General features: G+C 42.5%; 1 protein-coding gene across 1 annotated transcript; it reads left to right on the top strand.

Moving 5' to 3' along the window:
- Positions 1-614: 614 nt before the first annotated feature.
- pld3 (phospholipase D family, member 3) lies at positions 615-10,761 on the top strand. The gene is made up of 14 exons (XM_037678364.1): positions 615-774; positions 1,599-1,710; positions 2,465-2,591; positions 2,715-2,804; positions 3,597-3,647; positions 3,724-3,893; positions 5,401-5,581; positions 5,899-6,013; positions 6,404-6,531; positions 7,517-7,714; positions 7,813-7,952; positions 9,285-9,450; positions 9,543-9,642; positions 10,508-10,761. The coding sequence occupies exons 4-14, from the start codon at positions 2,778-2,780 to the stop codon at positions 10,693-10,695; spliced, it is 1,464 nt and encodes a 487-aa protein (XP_037534292.1). The 5' UTR covers positions 615-774; positions 1,599-1,710; positions 2,465-2,591; positions 2,715-2,777; the 3' UTR covers positions 10,696-10,761.
- Positions 10,762-13,609: the final 2,848 nt, after the last annotated feature.

The following is a 13,609-nucleotide window of genomic DNA, read 5'->3' as shown; positions in this document are numbered from 1 at the left end:
TATCGTTTGTCTCTATGTGTCCCTGTGATGGACTTGTGACCCGTCCAGGGTGTACCCCGCCCCTCGCACAGTGATTGTTGGACATGGGCACCAGCGACCCCCGTGACCCAAATAAAGAAGCGGGTAAAAGATAATGGATGGATGGATTTATTATTTTTTTATTTAGGCCCTATTTATTTATTTATCTCAAACGTTCATATGCACACAAAAAACAACACTAAAAAAAAACAAAAAACACATAGGACAATGTGTGTTTGAGAAGGGGCAGGATGAAGCCAGTAACTTATCTAGTTCAGTCCCTCCTTACATATTGCGTATTTGGAATATAATTTATTGTTTAACGAAGAAAAAGAAAACAGAAATCAGCTGGAAAATAACTGCACTGAAAAATAAAATGATAGAGATTAAGAAGAAAGCAACCGTTTTTCATCCTGAGTTATGCGGGTGAGCATGATCGATCGATTGATTGATTTATTGATGGATTGATTGAATCAGGTGCGCACAGTGACCTCTTGTGGTCGAAACGAGTAACTGCATGAGAGCGTTGTTTTCGTTTATGCGTGACGTCACAGAGGCGGCTTCCTTCCGATTGGCTGGCTGCTCTGCTCAGGTCACGTGAACACCTAGCTTGTGTGTTGTTTCAGCATTAACGCTTTTAAAAATGTCCCTCTTTTCCCTCATTCTTCACGGTTTTTGCAGCTAAAGATCAACTTTAACCGCTGTTTTGTTTAAGGAATACACTCGGACGCAGCTGTAGGCGTCGTTTTATGACAGGTGGGTTGAAAGTATTTATTTATTGGTCTGTCAGCGACTTTCTTTCTCCTCCGAGTTCAAAGTTAACGAAACGCTTGTTTGTTGTTAAACACAAAATACAACGTGTTTATGATAATCACGTGCTTGTGTTTGCCTTTATTTTTGTAATTCAACTTTTTTAACAAGTTTTTTTTTTTTATCGCATCTGCACAGACTAATGCAGTTTTGTTTTTAATCACTTTTAAACGTGAATTCTGTGGCAGATTTGGGTCAAACAGGCTGTTTTAATCCTTTTTGTGTGTAAATGTAAATATGAGCTGGTTTAAAATCATCAGTTTGTCTTTTATACTTTGGTGCTGCAGCAGAAAGAAACATTTGTTGCTTTAAGATCAGAATAAACCTAATTAAAACTAGATAAACGTGCAAAAAGAACAAGAAGTCTGAGACTTTGAGCTGTTTGGCATTTATTTAAAACTACAACATTATGTTTAAAAACCTATAAATGAATGTGTGAACCTTTTAAATGTTTTATTCCTGGTTTTAACACAAAAACAAAAGGTTGATTTCCTTCTCTGAACTGATTTTACTGAAGAGACACGACTGCATCACTTTCTTTTTTCCTTCGTATTAAACTAAGTCAAGTAACGTGTTTATTGCTTTTCATAAATCTCGCTTCTAAAGTTTGTCAAACCGTATTAATCGAATGAATTACTTGAACTGGCTCGTGTTGTGGAACCACCAACAAACAGCCTGAGGTTTTTTATTTTGTATTTGTAGGAAGCAGCAGCCCGTTTCGTTAAAAACTGAATCTGTCCGTGCTTTTTCTTTACTTTCTTTTTACGCAGAGTCGACGGGAGCTGGTGTTCGTGTCCAGCGGTCCCCGGGTCAAGTCTCCTGTCCATCGCAGGGACAAAGAGACAAACGGGCAGGAGGAAACCCAAGTACCCGGACAAACGTGTAAAGTCCACACAAACAAAGTATTTCCATAACTTTGATACTGTTCTCCTTGTAGTACAAGTATTTTCCCTGGTATTGCCCCGTTACAAAGTCCAGACATGTTACTGACACCTCGAGTCTTAGAAATGAAACGGGAACATTCGCTGTTCGGTTTCACGTAGCGTGCATCGTTCAGAACGTATCGGGTCAATCCTACAGACTCCCACTGGTCTTGATGCCCACGTCCAGTTCAAATGATGGTGATGAAGACGATCTGAGTTCATATCGTCATCATCCTGAGGTTAATAAGAGCACAAGTCTTTCTGGAACCGTGCAGCCGTCGTCTAATGCTCTAAAGAAAGATCTTGTAAAGGACAAATGTTCGTGTCCTTTTCTTCGATCAGCAGAAAGCTACAGTTTGAGATTAGTTTGAATACTTGTCCACGCTGGACTGAAACCAGAGGGTGTTCGCTTCTGCGTTTTAGTTCAAAATAAATACCTCGTGTCTGCCCTGGTTTTATCAGGTGAATGTTTCTCAGCTCCCTGAAGTTCATGTGTAAAAAGTTCTTATAATCAGGAACTGCAGATGAACGTGCTGCATGCAATGATCCGAGGAGAGCAGAAGCTTCGGCGCGGTTCTGCGTGTTCGTGTGCCAACAGCCCTGATGGGTCACATGCTTCTTTGATTGGGAAACTGATTCTCGTGACTGATCTCGGTTGTTATTTTCCTGTCAGCACTTTTCGCCTCTGAGCTGCCTCTTCTTTTAACCTTTAGGTTAAAACGGGTCGTCTGTAACTCCCAGTCGGGGTTTCAGCCTTTTAATGGTGAGCAGCCGCCGCGCTCGCAGCTCATTGTCGTCACTGGAAACACCTGGAAGCTTCTCTTTGTGGAGTCTGTGAAGGTAAAACAGAGGACTGGGTGCGGAGGAAACCAGTAAAAGATCATTTCTGTGTGTTTTAGTTTCACTTTGCAGCTTCAGTTCAGAGACGAGCTGCGACTTCGTGTTTCTCGTGTTCACTTTCAGAGCAACAATCTGGGAATAATCTGAGCTAATCTGACTGACGGGGGACTTTACTGACCTGTCAGCATGAGGACGGACATCCCTTACAACCAGGTAACGTTCTTTTTCTTTTGGTGGATTTAAAGTGACATAATCATTTCAATTTGTTTTCATTCTGTATCAAATATGAAGCGTTAATAAGTTCAATCGTCGCTCACATTTTAAAATCACTTCAGTTTTTTTGTCCTCTTTATTTTTGCATAGATGCACTGAAAAATCCAATAATGGATGGAACAGTCCGAGATTATTTGGTGTAGTCTTGTGCAGTTATTTATACGCTAAAAACTAAAATATGAGAATGATGATGATTGATTTAAGACATTTTTATTGTCTGTCTTTCAAATTTAGAGCACAGTACCACAAGCCTCAGCAAATAAGTGTTAAAAAGTAAAATTAAATGATAACTAATTATATACAAGTGAAGAAATTGACAGTAGAAGACCATAAAAACAATAAAAAATACCATTAGAGCAGATTAAAACTCTTGTAATGTGCTGCATTGGTGGTAAAATAAAGTGAGAAAACTAAAACTTCATAAGTGAGGAAGTTAAAAAGCCACTTTATTATTATTATTATTATTATATTTGAGAAGTTGATGCTGAAACGGTTCCATCGGGTCATTGTTTTGCAGTCATGAGACTCGGAAAACCCGCTTCAAATACAGGAAGTTACCAATAAATATGAGAGGAATGTGAAGTGACGGGTTTGTTTTGTGTTTTTTTTTACTGGAGATGACTTTTCATAAACTCGTTGTTGCAACTGGCTGTGACTGTTGGTGACGGAGTCTCGGCCCGGTTCGGTGTGAAAGTGTGCAGACGTGTAGTCACTGTGTTGTTCTGTGCGTAGCTGCTGGACACGCAGCGGAGGAGGGCGGAGCCCAGCGGGAGAGCGCCGCCGGTGAGTTACAGCGCCGCCGCGCTCGCCCTCGCTCACAAGCGAACCTCACGTGTTTCTGTCTGCGCTCGTCTCTCAGTGCGGCAGGGCTTTGGTCGCCCTGGCCTCCGTGACCTGTCTGCTTCTCGTTGCCGTGGCGCTCTACGACCTCCTGACCCCAGCAGCGTCCTCGGATCATCGCCCTGATCCTCCTCGTCTCGACGTCTCTTTTGTTGGTGAAAAGGCCGAGTCCTGCTCAGACCCCTGCAAGTGAGCAAATACACGCTCGACATCCCAGAAATAAACGTGCTCGCAGGTTTCCCTTTGGAAACGGTGATTTGATGCGTTCTGTTGCACCAGCTGTCGTAAAGAAAACAACAAACCATTCAGCCCGTCGTTGGCCTGGAATTATTCTGTCGCTTTCAGACTTTTCTACATTCAGATTACTGTAAATGTTTCAAGAAAATGAACCTCAAGTGCAAAGTTTCCGCTAAATCCACTCTGAAATGTTTAAATCTATTTTACATTTTTTTAATTGAGATGTGCATTGTAACTGAGAGGCGTGGCTTATTCTGAGCCTAAAGGCAGTCCTTGACGGAGTGCCCAGAGTTTTAAAGTGACATCAACTTTCTGTAAAAAATATGGACTGTCTTATTGGAAATATAACATTCATAATATATGGCAAAAAAAAAAAAAGAATCATGCCGCTGAGACGAATAGTTGTTGAGATATTCACACGTGCAATAACAGGAAGTGATGTCAAAGGGGAACGCCTGCATGCATGGCTGACAACACAGACAGTAGAGAAGAATGGGATTAGATTATTTTAGTTGTCTATCAAAGAGAGACGAAGAGTCAGAGGTCGCATAAGATTGTTTCAATAAACAAAGATCAGGAAGTTCTCCTCTGATGTCACTTCCTGTTTCACTTTGGCTGAGCCAAGATCAAAAGGAAATGTGCCAAATCGTGCGTTTTATGTCAAATTTCTTAAATAAAATATTTTCTTGCACGTTTTGTATTTGTAGGAGGTGCATGTGACAGACGCTTTGAACTAAGAGCATCTTGGATGAGTTTTTATCAAACATCTTGCCTAGTTTCAGTTGATTAATAACTGTCAGCTACTACCACACCAAATGTCAGCTCCATATTTATAAAATTCATTAAGAGAGAACGGTTTTCCACTTGGAGTAAATCTGTAGGTAATTTAAAAAAACCTGCCCTGAAACGCAGCACGTGGTGCCGGCGCCTCCACGGGGAGCTGAGGGCGTGGACGAAACTCTGCGCGCACGTTGGCTGATTTATCCCCGTTTTGCAAAAGGAACTTCAGGTCGTGTTTCATTCAACGGATGCGTCTTAACTGTAACTTGCAGAGTGCGTTTGTTTCGTGCACTTGTTTTATTCAGTGTTTTTTGTTTTTCACCCTCTTGGGACGTCGGATGAAATTTAGCTACTGTGCAAATTCTGTTGCATTTAGATCCTTGGAATGTTGTTTAATGTGCACCGTCCTTTTAAATAAGTAAATGAAATGAAAATGTGTGTATAAATAAATATTAGCTCGTGTTTTACTGTTTGGGTTTGTACTAAATATTTATGTGTGGATGAGAATTTGTTAAAAAATTACCCAAACTTGCTCACGAATGTTTGTAAATCAGTTTAAATCTTTATGATTTATTATAAGATTTCTATAATGTAATCTGTTTCTCTTTACTGGCAGTGATTTACAAAACAAGATATCAGTCAGAAACTTGTTGTTTTTGCCGCTCTTCCTCTGAGCCAGGATGGTTCTGGTGGAGAGCATCCCTGAGGGGGTGGAGTTCAACTCCAGCGTCCGTCACCCCTCCATCTTCCACGAGTGGATGAACCTGATGAGCGCGGCGCGGCGCAGCATCGACGTCGCCTCGTTCTACTGGACGCTCACCAACGAGGACACCGGCACTCAGGAGCCCACAGCCAGTCAGGTGAGTCCACATGACACGTGGTCAACAAACTGAAACACTTTTATTCTCACTCTGAGGATTTTAGATATTTATAGAATATTTTTAATCCAAGCTGTAGACGGGAGTCCGCTGTAACGAGCCTGGAGGATCGTTCCAGACATTAGATAATCTGAGCCCAGCTGCCGTTCCTGTCTCGTCTTCGTATTTAATTTTATTTCCAGTCCGATGCAGAGAACGTGCCGATAATCTCTTAATCTAATCCGAGTTTGTCAGAACCTTGATGTGCTCTTTTTGTGGAACTACATCACGCAGGGTGACGAACGTTTGTGTTTGCACAGGGGGAGGAAGTTTTGAGCAGACTGGCTGAACTCTCAGGGAAGTTGAACGTCCGTATTGCAGTGAACGCACCACAGGGTCAACCTCAAGGCGACCTCAGGCTGCTCAGCGACTCAGGTGTCTCGTTTTATTCTGTGTTTATCAGCAGGTGGACCAAATGTCTGAGGATTAACTGCATCCTGGCTTCAACCAAAAATATATTCCAGTGTTTGTTTTTTACTCAAACTGTCGGGATAAAGAAAAATGTTGAGTTATGTCTGGGTCATTAGCTGTCCGTCGTAAAGGAGCTTGTAAGGACGTGATGTTTATGCTTTTGTGATAAAGAGGATAAACAATTCTCTAGTATTTATTTGCAATAAAGTAGATACATTTACACATAATCAGAGTTTTAACTTCAAAACCTCCTAATTAACAATCAGCTGGTACGTCTTCGTATTTAGCTGCTGCCAGAGCTCGACGGGAACTTCCTGTTTGGTTTTCAGTCCATAATAAAATCTTTGTGTTTAGGAGCCGACATCCGGACCGTTAACATGAGGGAGCTGACCTCCGGCGTTCTTCACACCAAGTTCTGGGTCGTAGACGAGAAACACGTTTACATCGGCAGCGCCAACATGGACTGGAGGTCCCTCACTCAGGTGCACGAGGCGTCTTTTCTGATTTATTACCGTGTTTTTTGGTCTCGCTGTCTCGGGTTAAATTTACTCTAAAAGGTGTTTCGTCCAAATCCAGCGGGATTATCGTTTCTTCGACTTCTTAAGCTCAAAGTTTGTCTCGGTGTTCCAGAATAGTTTAGACTGTCTGAACAAATCTGAGCAAGCTTCACCAGGAGCCGAATAAATACTGGAGACTTTACAGAAAGTAAAATGAGAGAAACCGTTCCTAAAAGCTAAAATTAGCACAATCGTAGCTAAAAGCTTAAACAAGCAAGACGGTAGCTAAGAGCTAAAATTATTTAAACAGTAGCTAAAAACTAAAATTAACTAAACTTTAGCTAAAATCTTTAGTTGTTGCATCTACAGCTAAAATCTGAAATTGGTCAAACTTTAGCTGAAAGCTAATTTTTGTCAAATAGCACAAAACTTAACTAGGCAAAGCAGTAGCTTAAAGCTAAAATTAAATAAACTGTATCCAAACTCTCAGATTTGCAAATCCATAGCTAAAAGATGAAATGAGCAAAAATGCAGCTAAAAGCTCATTTTTGTAAAACTGTAGCAAAAATTCTAAATTTAAAAAATCAGTAGCTAAAAGCTAAAAAATATCAAAACCATAGTTAAAAGCTAAAAACTACAAATAACAAATTGGTAGCGAAATGTAGCAAAAAAGCTACAATTAGCTAAATTTAGCAAAACTGCGTCCAACCACTGAAACAAACAAAATTGTCTCTAAAAGTTAAAATAAGAAGATTAAGGTCTAAGAAGTTTAGATTAAAAGAAAATAAAGTTTAATATTTGCCAAAGTATAAAACAAATGCTAACAGTTGTAGCTCTTTATTCCCGATGGTATGGAACGTTCTGACGTCCAGGCTGAAGAGTCGAAACAGTAAAAGCTTTGAGTGAAGTCCTCTGGGCTCGGGAGGAGGTTTCTGACCCACTGGGCCAAAGTTCTGCTGCTGGTCTGCAGGTGAAGGAGCTGGGCGCCGTCGTCTACAACTGCAGCTGCTTGGCTGCAGATCTGCAGAAGATCTTTGAAGCTTATTGGTTTGTGGGGGCCAATCAGTCGATCCCGTCACCGTGGCCGTCGAGCTTCTCCACGCCGTACAACAAGGACACGCCCCTCCAGCTGCCACTCAACCACACGCCCTCCAGCGTTTACCTATCGGTGAGGAAAATGAATAAAAGTTTTGTTTTTTGTCTAAAGTTTGAAGTCTTGGAGAACAGGGTTCATCAGACCTCTCTTTGATGACCTGCCCTCCTCAGAGTTCCCCTCCATCGTTCTGCGCAGCTGGCAGGACTCCGGATCTTCAGTCCATCCTCAGCGTGATCGATGATGCCGACAGATTCATCTACATCGCTGTCATGAACTACCTGCCCACCATGGAGTTCTCACATCCCAAACGGTGATGAACTACAAGAACACAGGGTTTGACTGCAGATTTTAAACGGTTCCATCAGCTCAGCCGTCTCTTCGGTGTTCAGCTGCTGTCGTGGCTTTGATCACAAAAAAATCTTCCTGACCGACTCAGCAGTTTTTATTTACTTCAGATGTGTCAAGATACTGTTTCAAGATGCTGATGGACCATCTTAGCACCAACATAACTGGTTTGTTCCACTTTGGAGTAAGCAGTTGGGGGAAAGAATCAGTTTTGTGTCGTGTGTTTCTTGACTGATGAAGCCTTCTGGATGGAAGCTGAAACGTTTCAGCACAAAAAAAAAAGAAAAAAGAAACTGTCCATGAACTTTATTTTACCTTTCAAGACCAGTCGGCTCGCGATGACATGGCTGCATGCAGCTGGTGTTATATGGCAAGCCAGGTTACCATATAATTGGACAGTATGGCAAGCCATGTTGCCATATAATTGGATTGCATGACAAGCCATGTTGCCATATAATGGGATAGTATGACAAGCCATGTTGCCATATAATTGGATAGTATGGCAAGCCATGGTGCCATATAATGGGATAGTATGACACACCATGTTGCCATATAATTGGATAGTATGGCAAGCCATGGTGCCATATAATGGGATAGTATGACACACCATGTTGCCATATAATTGGATAGTATGACAAGCCATGTTGCCATATAATGGGATAGTATGACAAGCCATATTGCCGTATAATTGGATAGTATGACAAGCCATATTGCCATATAATTGGATAGTATGACAAGCCATGTTGCCATATAATTGGATCGGGGCCAAAAGCCAGACACTGACCTGGTCCGCCCATCCAGCACATTATCATGGCCTGGCCCGCCCCGAATTCAGGCCGGTCTTGGGGCCCGGGTTAGAAATGACGGCTCTAATGCAGCCACGTGGCTCTCTGGTTGCCTAAATGCAGGCACTCGGACTTTAGTGAGACCTCCATGGAAACTTTGCCTTTTTTCTTGCAATACGGAGTCTTCAACTAGTCGCAGCCTTAAATTAAGACAAGAAACATCGTACATCATTCGTAGGAATGATGCACAAATATCAAGGTTTATTTGCAGTTATGTATGCAAAAGTACCAATTCAGTGGGATTGTGAGTAAAAACTTAGCATTTTGTTACTGTTCGTCAACAGCCGCAGCCCTGTGAGGTACAGGCTCTACTTGGAGCCAAGATGGATTGTTTTTCATGTTTACAGTTTAACTTGTTCACGTTTGATGTTGAGCTGAAGAATGTTTGAACCTCGATGTCCTGGGAAACCACCCGGTCTGAGAGGTTCTCTTGTGCGTGTCGCTCCGAGCAGGTACTGGGCAGAAATCGACACCCAGCTCAGACGAAAGGCGTACGAGAGGCGAGTCAAAGTCTGCCTGCTGATCAGCTGCTGGAACAACACGAAGCCCATCATGATGCCCTTCCTGAAGTCTTTGGCGTCAGTTTATGATCCACAAAACAATCTGGACATCCAGGTGGTGAGTGGCTCTTCTGCTGGGTGTAACAACGTCAGGGCTCTGGTCTCTGCTCGTGACATTAACACACACGGACCCCATGTTTGGTTCTCCAGAGGCTGTTTGTGGTGCCTGCCAACTCCAGGCAGAAGAAGATTCCCTTTGCAAGAGTTAACCACAACAAGTACATGGTGACTGACAAGATAGCATACATTGGTAAGAGTCACTCGTTCTGAGGTAGTACAATGATGTCATAACACTTGCTCTATCTCAGTTTACATCCTGTTTAGGGTTTTTACCTAAATTTAACAATAATAATCACGAGTGCTGATGATTTTTCATTCAACCTTTTATTTATACAAGTTAGTCTCGTTGAGTCTCGAGGACTCCTTTACAAGAGAGACCTGATTTAAAGAAAACACAGACGAGGAACAGACAATACATCATGTAAAATGAAAAGTAAATGGAAGACGCTGCATACACGATGAATGAAGCTGAGCTGGCTTCAGGGTTGCCAGATATATTTAAAATGTCTCATTTACCCCTCCTTTTCTGTGCACAAGTTCAACACACACCTCATCTTAGAATATCTTTACTCGGCACATATGACAGTTTAGGTCATAATACTATCATTTTAAAGCCATAGTACTATAGTTCATAATTTCTTATCTGGCAACCCGACTGACTTTTTTTTTTTTTGACGTTTTTTGTTTATTACCCCCAATAAACATTGAAAAAACACAACATTTCCAGAGGTTGTTGCGTGTAAACGGAGCCTTATAGCAGGTAGATCACTTTGACGTGATCATTTTAAAAGGAGCTCCATGCTGAAAATGTGTGGGCACACCTGGTGTAGACTAACTTTGCAAAAAACTGACTTGGTTGAAACGGGTGAGGACACCCAGCCCTCTTTGGAGCTCTGCAGATCAGAGTTCACAGCAGAAATGTTGGATTTGGGGCAGGAGCTGCTCTGGCGCCCTTCAGATGTCATGAAGTTGTTGAGAATCTTTCATAAACCCCAGATTGTAAACCTGGTGTGCTTTGGTCTCTAAGGAGATATTCTGTGTTTGTCTGTCATCAGGTACGTCGAACTGGTCGGGGGATTACTTTGTGAACACGGCCGGCTCTGCACTGGTTGTTAACCAGACGGAGTCTCTGTCCCTGAAGCCGACCGTCCAGTCGCAGCTGAAGGCCATCTTCGAAAGGGACTGGCACTCGGACTACAGCACTCCTCTCACCCAGGACTCAGACCTGAAGGACTTGTGCTAGTTTCAACATCTAACGGTGCTGTTTTTGCACACAGGTAGAATCACCTGAGCTGAAAGGGACAGACTTGATGGAGCGTTACATGCCGTACCCCTGGGACTACTGTGCTGTGAAGCAAACACTTCTGTCTTTATGTGTAGCAGTTCTACTCTGCTCCCGCTTTGTTGATGATTCTGTGTTTTATCTGCAGTCAGGATGTGCTGCAACACGCTGCCAAACTTTTCACTCACGTAATGCAACGTTTGTCCTGCAGCGCCGCTCGTGTTACCGTTCCAAGGACTGAGTGTTTTCTGCTGTTGCTGCTCACCTCCTGATGATTTTACAAACACTCAGATACACTGATGGGACACATCAGAGGCTTTGAGGGGTTCAGTGTCTTGCTCAGGAACACTTCAACATGTGACTGCTGGTGGATTCGAACCCCCAACTCTCGCATTGGAGGACGACTGCTCTAACCACTCAGCCACAGCCGCCCCATAATAAGAAAAGTTTGAACATATTATTTTATCATTTGAGTTCAGAAGAAAAATGTCAATCAGACTTTTAAATGGAGGATTTGAACTGTACTGTTTACTGACCCCCCCCCCCCCCCCACACACACACACACACACACACACACACACCCTCAGCATGTGAGGTGTTCATCCATCCATTATCTTTACCTGCTTCATCCTTTTCAGGTCGCAGGGGTCACTAGTGCCCATATCCAGCAGTCACTGTGTGAGAGGCGGGGGACATCCGGACAGGTCTCCAGTCCATCACAGGGACACATAGAGACAAACGAGACAACCATTCACTCTCACTCACACCATTCAGTCTAACATGCATGTTTTTGGTCTGTGGGAGGAAACCAGAGTACCTGTAGAAAAACCACGCAACACAGAGAGAACATGCAAACTCCACCCAGAAAGACCCCCGGCAGGGATTCAATCCGACAACCTTCTCGAGGTTTCCGGATTGGATGAACAGATGAACAGAACCACTATTAAACTTCAAGCTGTTTAATCTGTTGTTTGTCAGTGTGAGCAACATTTTCCTGTGAAGGAGATGATAATGGACTGACAGAGGAGTTTCGCTCTAATGTCCTGAGCGTTTCCATGACATCACCGCTCTGTGCGGCTTTTACAGCTGCCTGATCTTGTTCTGTCCAAATCTTTTATTTTGCTTTCTGTAATTTTAAGGATGTATAGCAGCTGCTTGAATTTTCATTGGGGTGGGGGTTCGACGTTTTCGTGGCACTTTGGTAAAACGTTCTAATTAAAACTGTAATTAAAAAAGATGCAAAAATAAAAAAGGGTTAGAAGTGAGTAAAAGTCTCTAAACTCTGTTTTTCTGACTGGCGATTAAGAAATGTTGAGAAAAGTTAAAGTGAGGCAAACTGATTGTTTTAAAGTAAATAATGGAAAAAATGGTTTTAATATAAATGAGTTAAAATCTGAAAAAGACTAAAGTATAAAGAGCGTTTCAAATGTCAGGGCTGTTTTCCTTTAAGCTGATGTTGCAGTCTGCAGGGCGATCGGAGGATCGAAAGGCCGTAAAATGTAATAAAGGTGATTGAAACCACTCGTTAGTGCATAGGCGGTTGTCATGGCAACCGAGCAAAAGGCCAGTCTAAGCATAAACTGGACCGGAACAGGTGTGCACATCATATCGTCTTTACCAAGAAACCGTTTTCAACGAGTTTTAAACAAACGTTTTGTGTGCGTTTGTTGCAGCATCTGATTTGTTACATTTATTTATTCATTACGTCACCTGTTGAGAAAAGTTCAGAGGATTTAATTTTCCAACTTTGTAACGGCGCAAACCTTCAGCTTTATTTACCTGCAGGAGAAAGTCCCATCGGTTGCTTCAGTGTAAAAACATTACGTCAATAGAGTCCACATTAGTTTCTCAGAGCTAGTCCAAATCGATCATCAAATCGGAATCGGAATAAGTTTTGTTATTGTACCGAAATACGCTGAAATTATGTTCAGTCGTCCGAAAGATGGGCGGCGTGCACGTTGCTGCTGTTACTAGAGCGCTGCCCCTTATACTTTTCAGAATATTTTTAAATAGAAAAGGGAGGAAATCTATGAGGTGTTACAAAAACAGATCTCTTCACATCTTGTCCTATCAGGACACGATTTAAGACGTAAAAAACTACCAGCAGCACATTCATAAACACATTACATGAGCATTTGATGGCAAGACGGTGAGATTTGTCCATGAAGCACTTCCAGAAAGACCATAGTTCTGATAAGATGTTGGTGTCAGCCGGTACAGCTCTGATAAGCGTTCACAGAAGTTCTCGGTGGGTGGGTTGCGATAGACAAAGCTTTGCTTAGTTTACACATATCCCAGGAGAAATCTGATAGTCGGCTGCTTTTGGGGCCAAAGGGGGTGTCAGATTCAGATAAGACACAGTTGTTGATTTTTTCAGGTAGACTGGTTTTTCTTGTCAGCCTTGAGTCCTGCTGGTGCTTTCAAGATCCAAAATGGACAGATTAGTGGGCATTCCACTGGTCCGTGCTTATGAGCCTCCTCCAAGGTCGTCTCCAACACGCTGGTGAGTCCCAGAAGCCGCAGGTGGCCTGTGATTCGCACAAATCGCTTCCATCTTGTGGTTTAGCTCGTAAATCAGCTGATTTTGAGTACTCCAAGCACAAACCAAACCTTCACACAGACTCAGCAGTTTTGCCACGGCCGAAACTGCTGCTGCCGTCTTCCTTAATAGCCGATGACACAGGAATCCACCGATGCCAAAAAGCAGAAACCCTGCTATCATAAATCCAATTATATAAACATCTTCGGCATCCTCTTGAGATAATACAGAAAGACATCAGCTCCCAAACTCCCCACGGATCCATGACGTGTCGTGTGAGTCTCTCCAGGACCCTGTTGCTTTGTTGAAAAGATTTTATCGATTGCGTTGAAAGTC

Source organism: Nematolebias whitei, chromosome 6 (assembly GCF_014905685.2).
Source record: "Nematolebias whitei isolate Nwh7 chromosome 6, NemWhi1, whole genome shotgun sequence".
Taxonomy (NCBI): Eukaryota; Metazoa; Chordata; class Actinopteri; order Cyprinodontiformes; family Rivulidae; genus Nematolebias; species Nematolebias whitei.
This window is presented reverse-complemented; position numbering and strand designations above follow the sequence as displayed.